Source organism: Choristoneura fumiferana, chromosome 5 (assembly GCF_025370935.1).
Source record: "Choristoneura fumiferana chromosome 5, NRCan_CFum_1, whole genome shotgun sequence".
NCBI lineage: Eukaryota > Metazoa > Arthropoda > Insecta > Lepidoptera > Tortricidae > Choristoneura > Choristoneura fumiferana.
In genome coordinates, this window is record NC_133476.1 from 8,452,316 (window position 1) to 8,472,356 (window position 20,041).

The 20,041-nt window shown below is 35.0% G+C and overlaps 1 protein-coding gene and 1 pseudogene across 1 annotated transcript in view; one reads left to right on the forward strand and one right to left on the reverse strand.

Annotated features, from left to right (window-relative positions):
- The window catches only part of LOC141428045 (putative fatty acyl-CoA reductase CG5065), a 45,688-nt pseudogene that overhangs the window by 10,921 nt on the left and 14,726 nt on the right, over window positions 1-20,041 (reverse strand).
- Sarm (sterile alpha and armadillo motif) overlaps window positions 13,687-20,041 on the forward strand; it is a 134,457-nt gene continuing 128,102 nt past the window's right edge. Inside the window, exons 1-2 of the mRNA XM_074087741.1 lie at window positions 13,687-14,403; window positions 16,774-16,994. Of these exons, the coding sequence (XP_073943842.1) occupies window positions 13,863-14,403; window positions 16,774-16,994 (762 nt within the window). The 5' untranslated portion in view covers window positions 13,687-13,862. The remainder of the gene's footprint in view (window positions 14,404-16,773; window positions 16,995-20,041) is intronic.

Genomic DNA, 20,041 nt, shown 5'->3' on the forward strand with positions numbered 1-20,041 from the left:
TGTTTATTTTTGTAAAATTGTCATGGCATGTTTGTGAATAAAGTTTTTTATCTGTCTATCTATCTAAACTTAGAGACTTATTTATTGGAATGAAACTAACTTCATCGCATATTATCACGTTAAATAACTACAAATCCCCGCGTCAAGTCAAGCGGTCTAGGTTGGCAACGTATCTGCAATACCAGGGCTATTGCAGATGTTTATGGGCGGTGGTGATCTCTTACCATCAGGAGACCCACTTGTTCGGTTGCCAACCAGTCGAATAAAAAAATAAAAGCGGACGAAAACAATAGGTACAACATGTCTTGTATTATTAAAACTACGTGGGTAGTTCAACAAAATCAAAACACTCCACAACCACCGTAAGTCTATTCTTTACTTAGTTTATTCTCATCCGCGCGACCGCGCCACGACCGAAACGGCCTACGACGAAACCGTTTCGTTTAAAAAAAGTTATAATGGAATTTTACTACCCGTTTGGTTTTAATACCACGAGAATGTCCCTTGTGTCAAAAAATTATAGCAGACCTCTGACCCATGGAAAGCAAAAGATGGTAAGTATACAGAAAACTGATAACTGATTACCAGAGGTAGGAGTTCTCGTGGCACTTTTCAGCTGTCACAGGGGCTTCTCGTTTATCGCCTTCGATATTAAAATCTAATCTAAAATATTAAAGAAGACTAAAAGTAAAGGTAAACAACAGGAGGTATTATCGTTAAAGAGCGATCTCTTTCTGATAAGTTTTGTTTGAGTGTGGAAAATGTGAAATAGAGATTTCCAATGAAAACAATGAAAAGTTAATAGTTAACAATGTCATATTTAATCAGTTCAGTTTTTTGTATATATATATATTTTTATAAGAAACAATAAAATGTTATGTTATATATTTATATTAATTTCTATATAAAATTTCCAATAAGTTGGTATCCAAAGGTTATCTCGAAGAGATCGCTCATTCGCGATAAGACTGCGTGTTGTTTACTTGTACTGGTAATCATATTTTAAATATTATATTCTGTATTTATCGATATACATATGTATATCGCAAGTCGATAAACGAGAAGTCCCTATGACAGCTGAACATTTTCACGGAAATTCCGGCATCTGATATTACTGATGTAGAAAATTAGACATTGTCATTTCAATGTTCAATACCTCAAAAACGGCTGAATCGATTTTAAGGAAACTTAGTAAAAACCACCGTAAGAAAATTCGCTTTTACGTGAAAAAACTGCATCAAAATAGGTCTGTCTGTTTGAGAGCTACAATGCCACAGATAGACAGAAATTGTCGTCAAACTTATAACACCCTTCTTTTTGGATCGGGGGTTAAAAATTGTTTTTAATTATTTGCCAATTTTATTTTGATACTTATCCTTCATTGGTTCCACTGTATGTACCTAGATTATTCTTTGTTTCACTATGTTATTAACAAACACTATCGAAATAAAAACTTCCGTTGACATAATAATTTGTGAGAAGATAGGTACACAGGTCATAGTCATTTTAGGTATTAAGACATTTTCATTTAAAGTGCGCCCTTTATTATTATTTTTCAGAATTAAGTAACTTTGGGTTCTTCTTGCTCAGTCATTAGCACTTTGAAAGTGTCCCCATTTCTTTTGTCAGTTTCTTTACTTTTTTTAGACGATATATTTTTTACGACGATTTTATAGACGCATAAAAATTTTATGGATAATTGGGGATATTTTTTTCATCATAAAATTCAATAATGCTCGTAATTCTGAGTAAAAACAACTCTGAATTGCCTAAGTCTGAAAAAAAAATCGGGAATAATTCAGAATCCCAACTTAAAAACACATAGTAGTGTACGTACAGTGTACCTACTGAATGCTAACGGCTTACCACACGAACTGGTAAATATGACATAGTTACGCAAATCACTTGTGCAGCCCTATTAGGTAGGTACAGGCGAAAATGCGGTGTATTTACTATTTAAGGTGTACACCAGCGAAGAGGGTATTTGACATCAATTTACATAATTTTACATGCTGTCAAAACACGATTTCCCACACATACACTCCGTGAGCTCTTAAAAAAACCTTCGGATTTTAGAAGCATGTCATAACTTTTTACGGTAACTTTGAAAAGTTTTGCAAGTAGATAACAGAACTGAACCGCATGTCACGATCGCGTGTCATCGTCAATGCCCAAGAATGCTTCTAAAATCCGAAGGTTTTTTTTGTAAAGAATAACCGTCAGTATAAAATAAACCCTACTGTAACACTATTACGCTTATTTATCTTTTTATAATTTTAATACAATATGACTTTTTAACATGATACAAATAAAACAAAATCAGCATTTTCGAATTCTTCCATCGTTAATTTAAATAGAGAACACCCCGCCTAACACTACTTTTGTTTGGAAGTATATAGAGCTGTTATACTGTCTACTTCTCTTGGGTATGTCAAATATTTTTTTATGGTCTGCTTTGTTTAATATTTTTATAATGTACTTTTCGAAATTCTCGTTGCTTCTATAAATCGATGGGTCTTAAACCTCATTAAAATAATTACAGTATTTAAATATTTGAAACATTCAGCTTCTTTTAAAAAAATATATATACATTATAATTATAAACAATTCCCCGTTATTGGCTATTAACAGAAATACCCTATTTAAGTTGACTCCCTATAGAAATCAATTTTCTAAAAATAAACTAAATAAATAAGTAAGTGGTGGTTTTAACGGCTCTATATAAATCAATGAAAATACAACGAGTGCACTCTCTGCGTGATGGATTGCTACTAAGTCAAAAAGACAATTGTCATTTTAAACAACACGAATCCTTTCGATTTCCCCCGAAATGCTCATGCTCTTAAAATGCTACTTCAGTCTCTGCATATCGGGACTAAAGCTCCTTTTTATTCACTAGGGATTAAAGGTTTTTTTTTTAATTTACGTGGAAACCCCTAAACAGTCAACACGGTGTTTGTGAATGGATGATTTTTAGGCGTGGAAATAACCTCAAAATGACAACTGTTCAAAAATATAAAAAAGCACGATTTAATTTCGTGAAACACAAATTAATGATTACGAATATGAATCTATTCAATTATATTAGGGATCAATTCATTTCATTATGCATAGTCCAATTAGTTTTAAAATAGTTTTCAATTTTGAAACTGTTGGCTAAATATGCAAGCTTTTAAAGAGTCACTTTATAAACAATAAAAGAAAAGAAAAAACTGAGCAACATTTTTTTTTGTTATTTCAATTTTAAATAGATGGCCTGTAACTAAACTGTGTAATTTTGAACAAACCATTGTTTTTTTTCCTCGCATTCAAAGTAAAAAGTAGAGTGTTTAACGCATGACTAAACATCTCGTGTCCCCTTGTTCCCCATACATACTAACTTACATAACCAGCACTGGGAAAGGGCAAATAATTCCTAGTCCAAAACCAGGTTTTGTACAGGGTTTTTTTACTTCCTTGTACAAAAATAATGTCATGGGCCAGTTATGTACGAGGAAAGAAAATTCCTACTACAACACCCTGTTTTAAAGTAGCTAATAGCCTTGTATAGAACCAACGTCGGGGATCGGTAATGTACGAGGGAAGAGATTTCCCGTTGCAAAACGGGGTTATGTAGGTACTTAGCAGAATTTTATCACTCGTTACAAATCCATAAAAACTGAATTATTACACAAGTATCTGGCAAAAAGTTGATTTTTGGTACAAGTTATTATGGCTGACTGTACTGTTTTTAATACAATCATTAAGTACTCGTTGAGGATTCGAATGAGCCTATATACGGCGTGTTTTTATTTAGGAGTTCCTGCCTATGACCACCTCCTATCTCCATCGTCAGATCAGCTCCATGGTACAATAAAGTTGTATAATTAATTACCAAAGTTAGAAAAGTATGCCAAAATTTGTATATTTGTCAAATATTGCAACTATTGGCGAAGTAGTAGAGGTTCGTTAGCTTTTTGGTTTTGTAACGAAAGTGATAAAATTCTGCTACATAACCCGGTTTTGCGACGCAATAGTTATTTGTGCAACAAGAGAGCAAAGTTGTTTTTAGTTGCGAGTGTTGATTTTGAATCCCGAGTAAGCGAAGGATTCTATAATTGAATGGAATTGAAATGAGTGATTCTAGGTTAGAATCCTAAGATCAGCAAGGGATTCAAACACACGAGATGCAAAAAAACTTTGGTCAATTTTTCAACTCAGCAGCGAGAACATTAATTTAAATGTAACATAAGAATAAAACCACACATACCTACCTGTTTACAAAACAAACACATTTTTAAAAATATAATCCGATTAAGAAACAAATATAAAAATCACATTTAAAACCCTTACTCAAAAATGATACGTACAGTCGCGATTACATCTTTAAAAAGTCACCAGAAAATTAAGAATGCCAAACATTGTTGAAAAGCGGTAAGTAGAGGGGTTTTGAATTCGGAACGAAAGTGTCCAGTAGGTACAATACAAATCTCATACTCATAACATGCATTGTAATTTGAACTTAAACTTCTTGTAAAATATGTCGTACTTATTTTTTAATACTGCAAAAAGCCTCATCTTTGGGTCATTAAAAAGGTTGAACAATAAACGTGTAATCCTACTAATCCTACTAATATTATTTATCCTATCCTATAATATTATAAATGTGAAAGTTTGTGAGTGAGTGAGTATTTTTGTTACTTTTTCACGCTTAAACGGCTGGACGGATTTGGATGAAATTTGGCGGAAAGTTAGTTTATAACCTGGATTAAAACATAGGATACTTTTTATCCCGATATTCCCACGGGATAGGGATAAAATCTTGAAATAACAACCGCTAGGCTTAGAGTCATGAAATTTGGTATGTAGGTAGTTGGACGTCTGGAATAAAGCATAGGCGACTTTTCGACCCGATATTCCCACGGGATACCTAGGATAAAATCTTGAAATAACAACCGCTGGGCTTTGAACCATGAAATTTAGTATGTAGGTAGCTGGACCTATGGAATAACACATAGGCTACTTTTTATTCCGATATTCCCACGGGATAGGGATAAAATCTCGAAATAACAACCGCTGGGCTTAGAGTCATGAAATTTGGTATGTAGGTAGTTGGACGTCTGGAATAACACATAGGCAACTTTTTGACTCGATATTCCCACGGGATACCTAGGAATAAAATCTTGAAATAACAACCGCTGGGCTTAGAGCCATGAAATTTAGTGTGTAGGTAGCTGAACCTCTGAAATAATACATAGGCTACTATTTATCCCGATATTCCTACGGGATAGGGATAAAATCTCGAAATAATAACCGCTGGGCTTAGTCATGAAATTTGGTATGTAGATAACTGGACATCTGGAATAACACTTAAGTGACTTTTTGACCCGATATTCCCACGAGATAACAGGGATAAAATCTCGAAATAACAACCACTGGGCTTAGAGCCATGAAATTTGGTATGTAGGTAGCTGGACCTCTGGAATAACACAAAGGCTACTTTTTATTCCGATATTCTAACGGGATAGGGATAAAATCTCGAAATAACAACCGCTGGGCTTAGTCATGAAATTTGGTATGTAGATAACTGGACATCTGGAATAACACTTAAGTGACTTTTTGACCCGATATTCCCACGAGATAACAGGGATAAAATCTCGAAATAACAACCACTGGGCTTAGAGCCATGAAATTTGGTATGTAGGTAGCCGAACGTCTGGAATAACACATACGCTACTTTTTATCCCGATATTTCCACGGGATAGTTTGTAACTAAGGGACCCATACATCCGTGTATGATTATGATTATTATTTTGTAATTTTTCTTTAATTGTATACTTACTGTAGTTTAAGTATTTTATTTGTAATTATTTTATTTTGAAAAAAATTACTTTCTGCTAAGCTTCATGCGGCGCATTCTTCTTGGCAATGATGGTCTTTCCGAAAGCGCTGGTTAGTTTAAAAAATGACGTGTAAAAGTGCCCATTGCGGCCTATTTACTGAATAAATGATTTGAATTTGAATTTGGATAGGAAACATTTTGAAATTTAGCATTGGGTTTAGAGTCTTGAATTTTGTACAGTATTCACAACACAACCATAATGAAGACCACAATATAAATTTTGGAAATTTTCCAGGACAATTTTTGTAAAGTCCCGATAATTCATTGCAACTACCAGACCGAATAGTTTACGCGTGCGAAGCCGCGGGTAAAAGCTAGTTTTATTATAAATGTTATTAAACTTTAAATATGTTTTATTAAGATTTCTATTACATAAACATAAATAAATTTGTTTAACAAATTCATTCAATTTGACAAATATTTATTTCAATTAAGGAGTATACCTACGGAATTCTCCTTATTAAAAAAAAAACAAGAGAAGCGGCTTTTCGTGCAACGAATTCATACCACGGATATAAAATATCGGGGGAAAATTTACATTTTGGAAATATTTCGTTGTCATGTAACTAATTTAGGTATCATATATTTTTTAATACCATAAATTTAATAAATACAATAAACTTTCGCTTTTTCGTGTTGAAGTAAAGTGAAGTTTCAAAATTTGGAACTCAGGAGTAGACCCAATACTATACTCAGCATTAAAAAAAATAATTAAAAGTTACTACGTATATAATATTACTTTAAGTTAGTCTCAGGAGTGAGCAAAATGCCTAATAAAATTTGAGGTTTGCCCTCGCATTTCCTTAAGGATCCCATCATTCAGATTTTGACTGGTGAAATGGACCACCTCAAATAGTACCCTTTCGAATAAAAAAAGAATTTTGAAAATCGGTCCACAATTGCCTGAGTAATCAGCTGAACATAATAAAAATAAATAAAAAACATAAGAATGACTGAAAGAAGAACCCAAAGTTACTTAATTCTGAAAAATAATAATAAAGGGCGCACTTTAAATGAAAATGTTCTAAGTCGCTTCTGACGTTATAGGTACATGACTTCTACTGGCCGGAGGGTGTCGTGCATTTAAGGGTAAGTACTTAACGACGAAGACGAAGTTCAAAAATCCCTAATTAGTTTTGCTTGTATCTTTTTTTATTTTTTTTGTATAATTTGAAATTTCAAGCGTGTTTTTTTTAACTGTAATGTTGTAATTTTTTTATTGATAAGTAAGTCTGAGATCAACCCCAATAAACGCAACATATGACTTCGGATTGCTGAATATGCGCACGTCTCATAATGGTGCGAAACTCGAACGTCGTGACGTGCACATGATTATATCATGGAACACTAAATATTCATCATTCCAGGCTTAGTAAAAGTCGTATGCTGAATGATTCCTGTCGTGAACAGAAACATTTTCATACAAAAAGACACTTAAACAAATACTCGCAAAAAAAAGGTTATTTTTTTGTTATAATTTATTTGATTTGAATTATAAGATGATTGTTACGATCGTCATCATCATCATCCATCATTATTACTTCCGATCTATACACATCACATCACACTGCTGGGTATAGGACTCCTTCCAGAATGAGAGGGCTTGGACTGCATTTCCCACGCGGCCCTGTATTTAATGTTGAAAATGACAATTCAACTTTTAAGCATATTTATTTAAATTTCTGCGTGTTGTTAGCTGGAAAAGCTGTCTGTTGCTCCGACGCACGCAGCCGACGTAATATTTTAAGCAGGAAAACCATTACCCAATAACGGAAATCACGAAGAATTTTCATTACTGATTAGTGATTACCTAAATATCTGTTATAATTAAACCTATAACAAAAATATAAAGGTAGCACGTGTCAAACTTTACAAGCTAATCCCTACTCGATTCGATTGCTGATGTTAACTTAAATATGTAGGTAATGTTTTATTTTATAGTACATAGTAGGTAAAATAACTATAGCTACCTACTAAAAGTCACTTTTGTGTAAAAAAATAATTATTGAAGCTGGGACGACAGTTCCATAGATTGGGACATTATTAAACACTTAGTTACCTAACAGTTAACTCAGAGTTATTTATTTATACTAGCTATTGCCCGCGACTCCGTCCGGGTAGAATTCGATTATCGACTATACCGCGGCACTATGCAAATTTCGGGGATCTTTCCTCGGGATTAAAACTATTTGTAATAAGTATACCGACTTTCATCTAAATCAGTTCAGTAGATCCAGAGATATACATATTTATATATTTACTTATGTACACTATAGTCCATTCAGGATAAAATTGGACTCTAGAAGGTCACAAAAGAAGGGGTTCTAAACATTTTTTGTGAAGTCTTAATTTTGTTAAGTTTGTAAGTAGATTAGTTATTACTTAAAATAACACAATATTAATACGTAATTTGCTACATAATATTAATTCTATTTATATTTATACATAGTTTAATAACGTTTCATGGACTCATCCGGTCTTCCCTGTTTAAAAATATTGTACTCATAGTTACTGCTATGACGCTCAAGCGTCTTTCAATTCAAAATGTCATCAAATATGGTGCAGTGCTTTAGTTGTGAAAAGTTAACTATTCGTATATGATTAAAGGTCATCACATTTTGATCCAAACTGGCGATTAAGAACTATAAATAATGCACAAAATTTTTCATGAGTTAACAATATTAGGTATAAACGTTCCGTTTCTTGCAGAATGTTCTTTACCACTGCCTCTTCAGGTATTTTATAGGAAGACGTTTCTTTTTTTAACAAAATAAGAAAGTTTTTTTTTATTGTTTTTAAATTATGATATGAAAAATAGGAAAGTTAATCTCACTAATATTAATTATAATTGCGAAAGTTCGTAAGTCTGTACCTATGTTAGTTTGTTATCTACCACTTCACGTCTTAACCGCTGAACCGATTTAGGTAAAATTCGGTATACAGATAGTTAAAAGTCCCGGGGAAGGACATAGTATAGTTTTTATCCCGGAAAAATGCATGGTCCCCGCGGGATCGCGAAGTCGCGAGCAACAGTTAGTTAATGAATAATTGAAACTAATATTGTCGTCTTCGATATTTTAATTAGAATTGAGTTTAGACCGAATACTAAAAAAAAAACATTTTTTTAAATGACTTCCTAAAGCGTGCATTACAAAGAAGCTATTTTCCTTCTGTCCATTCCTATATTGAACAGACTTTAGACAGCGCAAATGCGTTAGAACACTAAAGAAGACATTAAAGTCTATCTATCCACCACTAGGTACCAACCATACCAACTTTAATGGACGCCAAAATCAAAATCCGCCAATCTTGGAGAAAACAGGTACCTAAGTACCTAGCTAATACTTACCTTCGCAAAATGTTCTACTTTTCCAAATCAATTGAAGCAAAACATTCAATTCATTCCTGCACATAATGCTGTGGAACTCCAGCGGAATTAATGTTATGCTCACCGTCAGTATGTCATTATGAAATTAAGATATTTAGGACCTGTTTCATGGTATTTTGTGACAGATTAAACCAAGGACCATGTATACATTCTTAGTAATACCATATCTGTTTAACAGAACCAAATAAACAGATGCGACATCAGTAATTATATCTGTCGAACAACGATTCAAACAAATGGTGCGATTGTACACTACAACGTTTGCAATTCCGGTTTGAGGATGCATACTGTGAACCTACTAATTACTAATTGCATTGCTGCAGGTATAACTTCACGCTAACTTTCTTAAATTTTGCTAGTCATATCCTGTTTGCCAGCTTATAGGGTATTCGAACGTTTATTTCATTGATTTATGTGGGTATATTTTTGTTGATATACTTAGTAGAAGATTCCGACGAAGTGAGAAGACTGAAGGTTGTTACAGTTTCCAGGTTATCTAGTAAGTAGTACATGAAGTCTAAAAAAAAGTCGATAATATATATGTATACATATTTTTTTATATATCATGGGACACTTGAAATGACACACCACTTGCCCTAGTACGAAACTAAGCAAAGCTTGTAGTAGGTAATGAATAAACATACTTATACAGATAAATACATAATTAAATACACATTAAACATCCAAGACCCGAGAACATACATTCGAATTATTCATACAAATATCTGCCCCGACACGGGATTCGAACCCTGGACCTCAAGCTTCGTAGTCAGGTTCTCTAACCAGGTCGTCATCTTATAATTCTATAGCAAATTCAAAAAAAAATGTGATCACGAAAATTTGGGCGATTAAAACGCTCGAATAATAACCCTATAGTGCTGGCCACTCGTCACAAGCAATAATTATCTGTCGGAATAAGTACTGTATTATTAAGAATGCACCTTTCTGAGCAATAAGTTATTTCAGTTTTTAAGTCTCTTGTTAAATTTCTCTCTAAATCATAAAGTTTATAGTCACCTTCTTGTCAACTACAAAGTTAACAAGAATCCGGAGCACAAATTATACTTAGATTGCAATTAGACCTGCACAGACTGCAGCAAAACCTGTTTGAAATTATCTTCCAAAAACATACAGAAAATAATGTCTTGTGGATTTTCCTTTACTAACCGCTAACCTTTATATTATATTATAAAAAAAAAATATCGCATTGCTTGATAAAAGTGAAAACTTACCGGTGTTCGCGCTGAATAAAAGTATTTTGCACAGCACGGCTATGCGAGCGAGATCGCATGTACCTACTAACTAACTAAGATTGTACAACGGCTGAGCGCGTGCGCTGGTAGGAGGCACTTCACTTCTACATAAGACCATTGCGAAAAACTCAAATATGAACAGTAAATTGAAATGATCCGAGCTTGACAGTGAAGAACTTTACGTTAATTTTGGCCAAAGCTGGTGAAAGGGCGCTTGAGCTTGTAACAAACGACGCTCATACATGGATAACTAGGTAGAAAGAGAAACTTTGAAGAGAAAGGGATGTCTATAGGTGTGTCGTTTATTTGCCCTAAAAACACCGAGAAAAGCTTGTTACCTAATTTAAAATGTAACTGTTGAGATGATATTTATCAAATCTTATTATTTTGTTGTGATAAATTAAGCAAATGATTTGATTAACTTGCGATACCACGTCTGAAACTTTAGACGACGAATTTACAAAAATATCCGTTAAATTTGAGTATATTGTACCGATTTAAATTAAAATGAGTCAGACAAACAGCTTTCGTGATATTCCGAATTTGAAAATGGTTGCTATCACGAAGCAGTAAACAAATTGTATCTGGTTGCTATCGATGTACTTATGATCGGAAAATTGAAATACCTAGTGCCCTCCCTCTGGTATTTTATCATAATCAACATCATAATAACATAACAAGACAACTTTTATTTTATTATGAAACCATGTCAAAACCTAGTGATGAAATGAACGCCATCTAGTAAAACATGTGGACACAACGTTGTTGCGTTAGGAAGCTTGTCAAGTAATATATCTCGTGGCCGTATTGCTTTATTAGTTCAAGATAATTCCACTAGATGGCTAAGAAATTTCATTTATCATAAAAATTTAATGTTTATTTACCTAGAGAAGTACACTCAACGTCATCAATAAGTGATCACTTTTGTACCCTGTCACTTTAACGTCATGTTTGAAAAGCCATACGAAATTTCTAACGACTGAAAGCGACAAGGTACAGAACTTATCACTTATTTATGATGTTGACTGTACCTATCTAGGTATTTTAGTTTCCAGCACTTTAAAGAAGGTGTTAAAATAACAATTTACGTGACATTTCAAATTATCTTCAATCTTTTTAGATATTGATTAAGGGATCAAACAAGTCTTCGTCTTCACTACTTTGAACTGACTAGAATGCCTGTCAAGCTCGATTGATGGATGAGCCGTCCTGTTGAATGCCTTTAACAAATTATTGTGTTCACTGTTCATCTCAGTTCCCACTGCCTGTCACTTCCAATTGAGGTCGCTTCAACACCCTTTCCCTGCGGCCTGACTATGCTCTTCGAACTACTTTGTTCTGTGTATCCCGCTCCAGTGAAGATGCTCTGCTTTAGCCAACCGAACACTGCTCTACTCTACGAATAAATATTTATTTGTAGGCTCTACTCATTCTATAAAGCCTTTGGATCTCCTCACTCATGCACAAAAATCGAAAAAAGAGGGAATATTGGGCATGGGACCCAGAATACATCTCTGCCTCTTTTCCTGGCCATTTCCCTTGCTACTAACATGCTACTTGTTTAATGTGTGGCTATGATGTGCAGCATTTCCTTCCTTCCCAATTTTTTTTGCCTTTTGCCAGACTTTTCTTATTATTGGTAGTATTTAATAATTGGTAGTGGTTAATAACAGCTGTTTTTTATAGTATCGTAAAACGGGGTGAGAAGGGATTGCGGGGGAGTAGGGATAGAACTAATATTTTTCGTTTTCACTTGCTACTTAACATTTCTGGCTCAGCTTGCTCTTAAAGTATTTTAGTTATATTTTTAGACATATCTCCTTTTTTCTGGTAATTTGCCATCATATTTTTTTTTATTTGTTCCTATCCCTTCGGACTACGGGGTGAGGTAGGATTTGCCTATATTTTAGTTTTAATTGTTTAAACTATGAAACTACGTTTAGTACAGATAATCATTATTAAATTAAAATTCATACCACCGGAACATATTTTATCTATAAAATTCAACTTGCCACATATGAAAATATATTTTTTTATCGAGGTTTGACCTTCAATTTTGTCCCTACTCACTTCGATTTACGGTACTAGACTTAAAGACATAAATTAGGCAAATATTTTCATACTACTAAGTTATCCCAATGCCCTCCCAAAAATCACTTTTAAAAATATATTTTGATAGCCGTAACACACCTAGCTTTTAACAGATCTGATATACCCTACGTGTTATTTTAATTCTTTGCAGACTATGCCATTGTTAAAACCGAAATCAGCACATTTGTATAGTATTTCCACATGTGTGCTGCAACCCACGACTTAGGTGTCAAATTTATCAAAAAAAAATATCAAATTGTTGTCTAGCGAAAATACTACACATCACGATTGTGAAAGCTTCAAAGTTGTTTTTTAATTATACACCAAGACTCATAAATAATTCGGTATCAAGCACTTTACAACCTCTTAAAGCGAACATGACATGCGGAATATATGACACCGCTTATTGGTAAGTTTCCCACATATTTAATGTATGGAAATGTGAGGATTCTTTTAATGTAATTTGGAGATAACTCATTTATCGAGGCAACGATTTTAATGTAAGTTATTAATCTAAAGCCTATCATGTGCGCATGAGTGAAGAGAAAGTTGTCCGCCTACGATGCCCAGGCGCAGCTTCTTCGCATTAAGTGCCGAATGTTCAGTGTCGTCAGCTGTGCTTTGAGTACAGCTATGTGGTTAATAAGAGCTTCGGTTACATAATACGAGTATGCTTCGTATTCAGCTTTTATGCTTCAAATTCAGTTCCCCTATTTAGTGTAAACAGTGTAGTGTGTACTCGTAGAAGAATCGACGTGGATTTGGAAGTAACAGCTATTTTATCAACCGCGTCACAAAAAAAAATACTTCGAGAACATTGTAAAAAAATAATTGTGCCAAGCTCGATTACCAGTGCCGATCTGATATCGCCATATTAAGTTTATAACGACTTAAAACGGGACCATGAAATTAGTTAAGTCGCAAGCTAACTTGAAAACGTGTGCAGCATATTACGTCTTAAACATATCGCGGATCTAAACATAGCCCGAATCAACGCAACTAATCTTAATTGTTGTGTGTGTGTCCAGAATTATCACCAGGTCGATCGTGTTCACCGTTCCTTACCATATGATATATCATCTGAGTTGCAGCCTTGTTACAAGATATGGTAATTCGATCCGTCAGGACTCGATACGCATAGCGCACAGATTGAAGTTACATGCGATTTTCCAACTGTTCCCTGTGTCAGTTGGTAGTGGGGCCCATTGGGTGTAACACGGCTACGTCGAAGAAGGAGTAGTTAAACATAATGCGTCGGAAGGAACCGACGCCAGCGCCTAGCGCAGGGCGGGGTAGGAGTCTGATAGCAACGAGAACCAGCCAACAGCAGCAACGCAAGATACCGACTAGCTCCAGGAGCCAGCTGCCTAGAAGTTATTCTTCACCGGCAGCGCAAAGTGACACCGAAGGTTCACCCCGGCCGCTTCAGAGAGGGTATGTCATGCGAAGCTTCTCTACACCTGAACCTAAGCAGATGGAGTTCCGACGCAACTCTGATTCGTTCTATCGTCCAAAAGCCCACGGTTCAAGGAGTGAACTAGATTCCGACTTGGAAAGTTTCGAACAGTTTGAGGACAGTTTTATCGATATGGATGATGATCAGGAACAAAACGTGTACGGGACGTATGGAAGGAGTCCTGAGAGAGAAGAGCCGAAGCGAGTTATGGCCACGTTGCTGCAGGGCAGTGGACTGCAAAGGATCTCCATTAGACCCGTCTCATCTTGCACGACGCAGACATTGTACAACGCTCGAGAAGCAATGAAAGAGCTGCAAAAGAATGAACAAAAGGGTAAGATTTTCATTAAGTAAAGTCTGACAAGTTCCTATTTAGCCCTGATATAGTGTCGCTACAAACAGCTTACATATGGCAATAATACGTGTACGTCATGAATAGTAGGGACAGTATGTATTGGCATCGTGCAAGAACGAGTGAGATATACAATTATAAATCTTTCGGTCTGTGATTCGATTATAGGAGCTTTTGTCCTATATCCGTCTTCTATTTTTTTTACGTGGTCGCAGCATTTACTCCAATTTTCTATAGTCACTTCCTAAATAATAACAAAGTGTAAAGTAAGTTCTATTTTTAACTATTCAATAAAATTATAAACATTGATAAATGTAAATACCTGAAAACTATCTTCAACGAGCTTTAGGAAGGCATCATTCGTGATGGAAACATTTTTAGTTGCCACTTTTGCTTTCATGATGCCCCAAATCATCTCAATGGGATTTAAGTCACAGTGATAGGGCGGTAACATTTTGTGGAAATGAGCAATGATGTGTTTTCTATCGCCAGATGTTGAAGCTTTGTTAATTTGGAAAGAATGGTACCGGGCATTATCCATTATAACACACGTGGGTTCACTGAGATTGGGAATTAATCTGCAAAACCCATTTCTTAAAATTGTTCCTGTTCATGGAGTCATGATAATCGGCTTTTTTTCCTTATCATTATATATTAGGAGTGCATTGGGAACAAATCCCGATGGTCCACCGGCATAAACAATAATATATCGTTTGCCGGTTGAAACGGATTTCGACACACCGGGTTCATTTTCGCTTTGCCAGCATTTTGCGTGGTTAAAAGAAGTATGGATGTAAGTCTCATCGGTAGACTTCGTCCTTTTTCTGCCGCAACCATTTGAATGTATTTAATTATTATTTTTGCATCGGGGTGAACTTTTTTGGGCATTTTGATTGCAAAATCGATTTCTTTAGGTACATCGGTGACATTCAATGACTTCTAACGTCTGTTGCCAAAAAAAATCATTGCCATTAGAATAAATTAGTTCCACTGAAAATCCGCAACATAGCGAGGGCTAAATAGGAACTTGTCAGGCTTTACGTCACAAATTGGATAACAGTTGGTTTTAGTGCTATATTGTTTGCTGTGCATTAAAACGTACTTCTAAATAATTAAAATCGCAACCAATAACCCCTAGGTTATTAGTATTTGTTTACTAACACCCTAGAACCTAGATTCAGTACAAGTATTTCTTGTTTACACTAATTTTCCATCATAGTTCTAAGCGTGAGTTTGCAAATACTTAACAAAAACTTTCGAAAAAGACGTATTTTCTATTCAATAAAGAAGTAATTTACACTCAATGAACTTGGTAACAAATACTAAATATTAAAAGGTATATTTAATACCTTTTCACTTTGCCACAGTGCTTGCACTTTATTGTCCACATGGATTTCAATCAAACACTTATCTTTATGACGTCATTGGATTTGTTTGAGGACAAACGGTAGTGGTCAATATTTGCAGTTTAATATTGATAGGGAAAACAGGTGGGGCCCGGTGGCTTGGTCAAGCTGGTGTTTTAGTAGAGCTTTTGAATATGTAAATGCAAGTAGTTTCAGATCACTTTATTCACCTTAAAACGTATCACCATCAAGTGCAAAAGAGATGTAGATTATTTTTTCGCGTGTTGTGGAATTGATTTAGTTCCATCCAAAACTAAAAATTAATGTAGGTACGTATTGCAAAACTTGACTTGACTATTTCTGTTACTAGAAATTGACTATCATATTCTTAAAACAAAGTAAGTACGGATTATATTAGGTAAAAAAAACGTTACTATCCTAAGAAAGAATTTAGTGTATTATTTTTCTTAATTTACTTCCTTTTAGATAGATGTCAAAGGTTCTTTGTATTATTTTATATTTATTACTTACAACTTTATGATCGGAGCTGTGGCGCTTGTCAGAAAATAAATATTAATTAATAGACGGACTAAACAAAAGGGATCAGTATTAGTTAGTTTTAGATAGGCCTTTCGAGTTACGCCTGAAAACCTGCATTGGACATGACGACACAAAACAGTTTTTATAAAATTTTCTACATGAGAAATACCTACATCTAAACTAATATATAAATGCGAAAGTAACTGTATGCTAACCGATTTAAATGTGATTAAAGATAGTTTGAGATCCTGGGAGGGACATATTATGATAGTTTTTATCTCGGAAAATTTAATGATTCCCGCAGAATAACGATACGATAAACAAATTTTTCGCAGACGGAGTAGCGGGGAAAAGCTATAATTTTATCATCATCATCATATCAGCCGTAGGACGTGCACTGTTGGACACAGGCCTCCCCCAAGTATGTATAAAGAGAGAGAGTATTTAACAAATCTTTTTTTTCCAGCGGCGTCTCGCCTCGGCTTCCGTCCGCTGACCCTTCAGGTCCCTCGACGCGCCTCACACTCTGATACTCAGTATCAGGAGGCTCTATCCCAAGAAGAGGAACTCCAAGCTTCACCACAGCTGGAGTTGGACACAGCTGAGCTGGACCAGCACCTGCGGTCCGCTGAACAACTCCTGGAGCGCGGAGTCGCCATGGCTACGGAAGAAAGCGATGCTGATACGGTGAGTGATACGCCATATTGTACAAAATCAAAATTAAAACGTTTATTCTGTAAGCAGGCCGCAAAGGGCTCTTTTACAAGTCACTTTTCTTAAGCTACCTGCGCTTTCGGAAAGGTCATCATTGCCAAGAAGAAAGCGCCGCAAGAAACTTGGCAAGTCATTTCTTCAAAAGTACCTAAATAAAATATTAATTACATAAATTGATAATTTTGAATTTTGACGTGTTTTTATTATTGTTTTTATGTTTATGGTTTATATTGAATTTGAATATGTGATTTGCAAATAAATATCATAACATAAATGAAAAAAATATACAAAAAACATATAATTAAGAAAAAATACACAAAAAAATACAGGGTTATTTTAGACTATCGCGGTCATTACTAATTTTATGAATTAAATTCGGGTTTTGTTCCGCGTACCTTGATTTTAGAGAAGTTTGATCATGGCGCATGCTACTGTGCCGAAATATCGAGCTGCTCTAAAATCAAGGTACGCGGAACAAAACCCGAATTTAATTCATAAAATACGGGGATAAAGGACTCCATTCAGCCCTTAGTTAAGAAACTAAAACAACTAAAACAAAACATCTAAACTAAATAAAGGTAATGCACATTTGAGCCTTTTAAATTTTCGGGAGATGAGTTTTAGTCTAAAAAACTAAACATCTAAACATAAAGGTAATGCACATTTGAGCCTTTTAAATTTAAGTATATAGAACAGTTGCCATCTCTTGTTCTAGATTTCTAGACGTTATGTTAGTTTGAGCTAACACGAAATATAAAAACAAGTTTCTTTTTCTGTTTTTTGATTAAAAATATAATAATCCGCAGGACTGATAGCAAATTTAGTTTTGAGGGTTTTCTAAAGTATCATGTAATATATCAAAGTACTGTAACATCTAGATTCACAATTTGATATTATTTCACTAGCTTTTGCCGGCGGCTAGTGATTGTCTAACACAACCAAACAGTCTGCGATCGGGCAAGTCCAAACCAGTTTGCTGAACAGAAATCAGTAAACAAACACAGATAAGAATTTTAACAATATTTATTTAACTAACCACGTTCTTGATGCGTCATTCTTATCGAAAATAACGTGCTTAATCATAATACCTACTCGTATATTTTCGTAAAGGGGTACTTCTCACAAATCTGTCAAGTGTGATAAACGATTTTGTGAATAAAACTAACCGGTCAAGAGCGTGTCGCGCCCAGGATAGGGTTCCGTAGCCATTACGAAAAAATCAAATAATATTTAAAAAAATAAAGAATTTCGTATTGTGTACTGATCTGAATCTTCCAAGTTTAGGTATATTTTATACCTTAGGCTGCTATTTACTCTTAAACTACTAATAATTCTCCAGCAATCTTTAGCCGCTATAATTTTCCTTGTAAATTTGATATAAGTATTTACAACCATTCTGATTTTTTCAATTTCTCGATTTTAATGAAAATTTGCACTTTAAAGTTAAATATTTCGCAAACAGATCACTGAATAGAAAATTTGTCTTCGCAACTCCTCAATGGTTTTAAAAGTCCTATCCAACGATACCCCACAATATATATTACTAACCCTATGGTTAGTCGAGAAAAAAAAAACACCGCCACTTTACGTCATGGGGGTAAACTAAAATTTTTTTTTTACTTTTTTTTATTGTACCACTGTCGGCGTGACTGATATGTATATTCATGTCAAATTACAGCTTTCTAGTATAACGTTCTCTGAGCTTACCCGCGGACAGACAGACGGACAGACATGGCGAAACTATAAAGGTTCCGAGTTGACTACGGAACCCTAACAAGACTGCTAATTTGACTGTCTGAAACGTCTTATACATATTTTATGGATTTTAAGATTAGAACAACCATAAATTGCGTAATCCTTTAGTTATCATGATTAACTTTGGTCGGTAAATTTAATATTGAATAATACAGTACATGGGCGACCGAGCTTTGCTCGGTCTATAACTCGTTAATAAGCGTTTTTTCAGAGATAAGACCAAGCTAGATCGATTTTCCATCCATACCAAATTTAGTCGAAATCCCCAAAATATATATAAAAAAAAAGAATTGTTGAATTGAATAGGTAATTGAAAAGAATTGAATTGAAGAAGAGAAGAATTGATCGTATAAAGGTATTAGATATTATTATTTATTGTGTTTATTCGATTAACACAATCGAATAAAGATAATATCATCACCATCATAATTGCTTCCGGCCTATACCTATACGTCCCACTGCTGGGCATAGGACTCCTCCCAAAATGAAATGGCTCCCACGCGGGCCCAGTGCGGATTGGGAACTTCTTACGCACACCATTGAGTCACTATGACATTCATTTAAGGCACATTGCAATTCGAAATTATACACATGCATGATTTTACTCTTTATTCTATCGTCTTAATAACTTTTAACATAATGACCTATTGTAAATCATTGACATTAGTAAATTGAATCTTGTCGTTGAAGACTAAAGCTGCTCCCTTTTTAATAGCTCCGTGAAACATACCAACATTTAAGCTCCCTAGAAGCTTAGAGCTGGGAGGACAGTGTCCAGGCGGATCTGCGACGTCTCCAAGTCGACGACTGGCAAGAGGCTGCGCACGATCGGTGCCCTTAGTGTAATTTTTCGGTTACAAAATACGTCTCGATCGCGTTCGCGTTAAAATCTCAATTTATATGGAAACACGAACCGCGCCTCTAGCGGAACGTTTGCGATGTTCGCGTTTCCATACAAATTGAGTACCCTTAGTGTAAGTTTTCGGTTACAAAATACGTCTCGATCGCGTTCGCGTTAAAATCTCAATTTGTATGGAAACACGAACATCGCAAACGTTCCGCTAGAGTGTTTCCATACAAATGAGATTTTAACGCGAACGCGATCGAGACGTATTTTGTAACCGAAAACTTACACTAAGGGCAGAGATTTAAACGCGTGTGACGTATTTTGCGAAAATTACATTTGGCGTGCTCTCGTTTCGGAGCCAAGATCCCTGAGCCAAATTAGTTAGTTAGTTAGAAGCTTAGAGCTTTTAAGCTTTTAG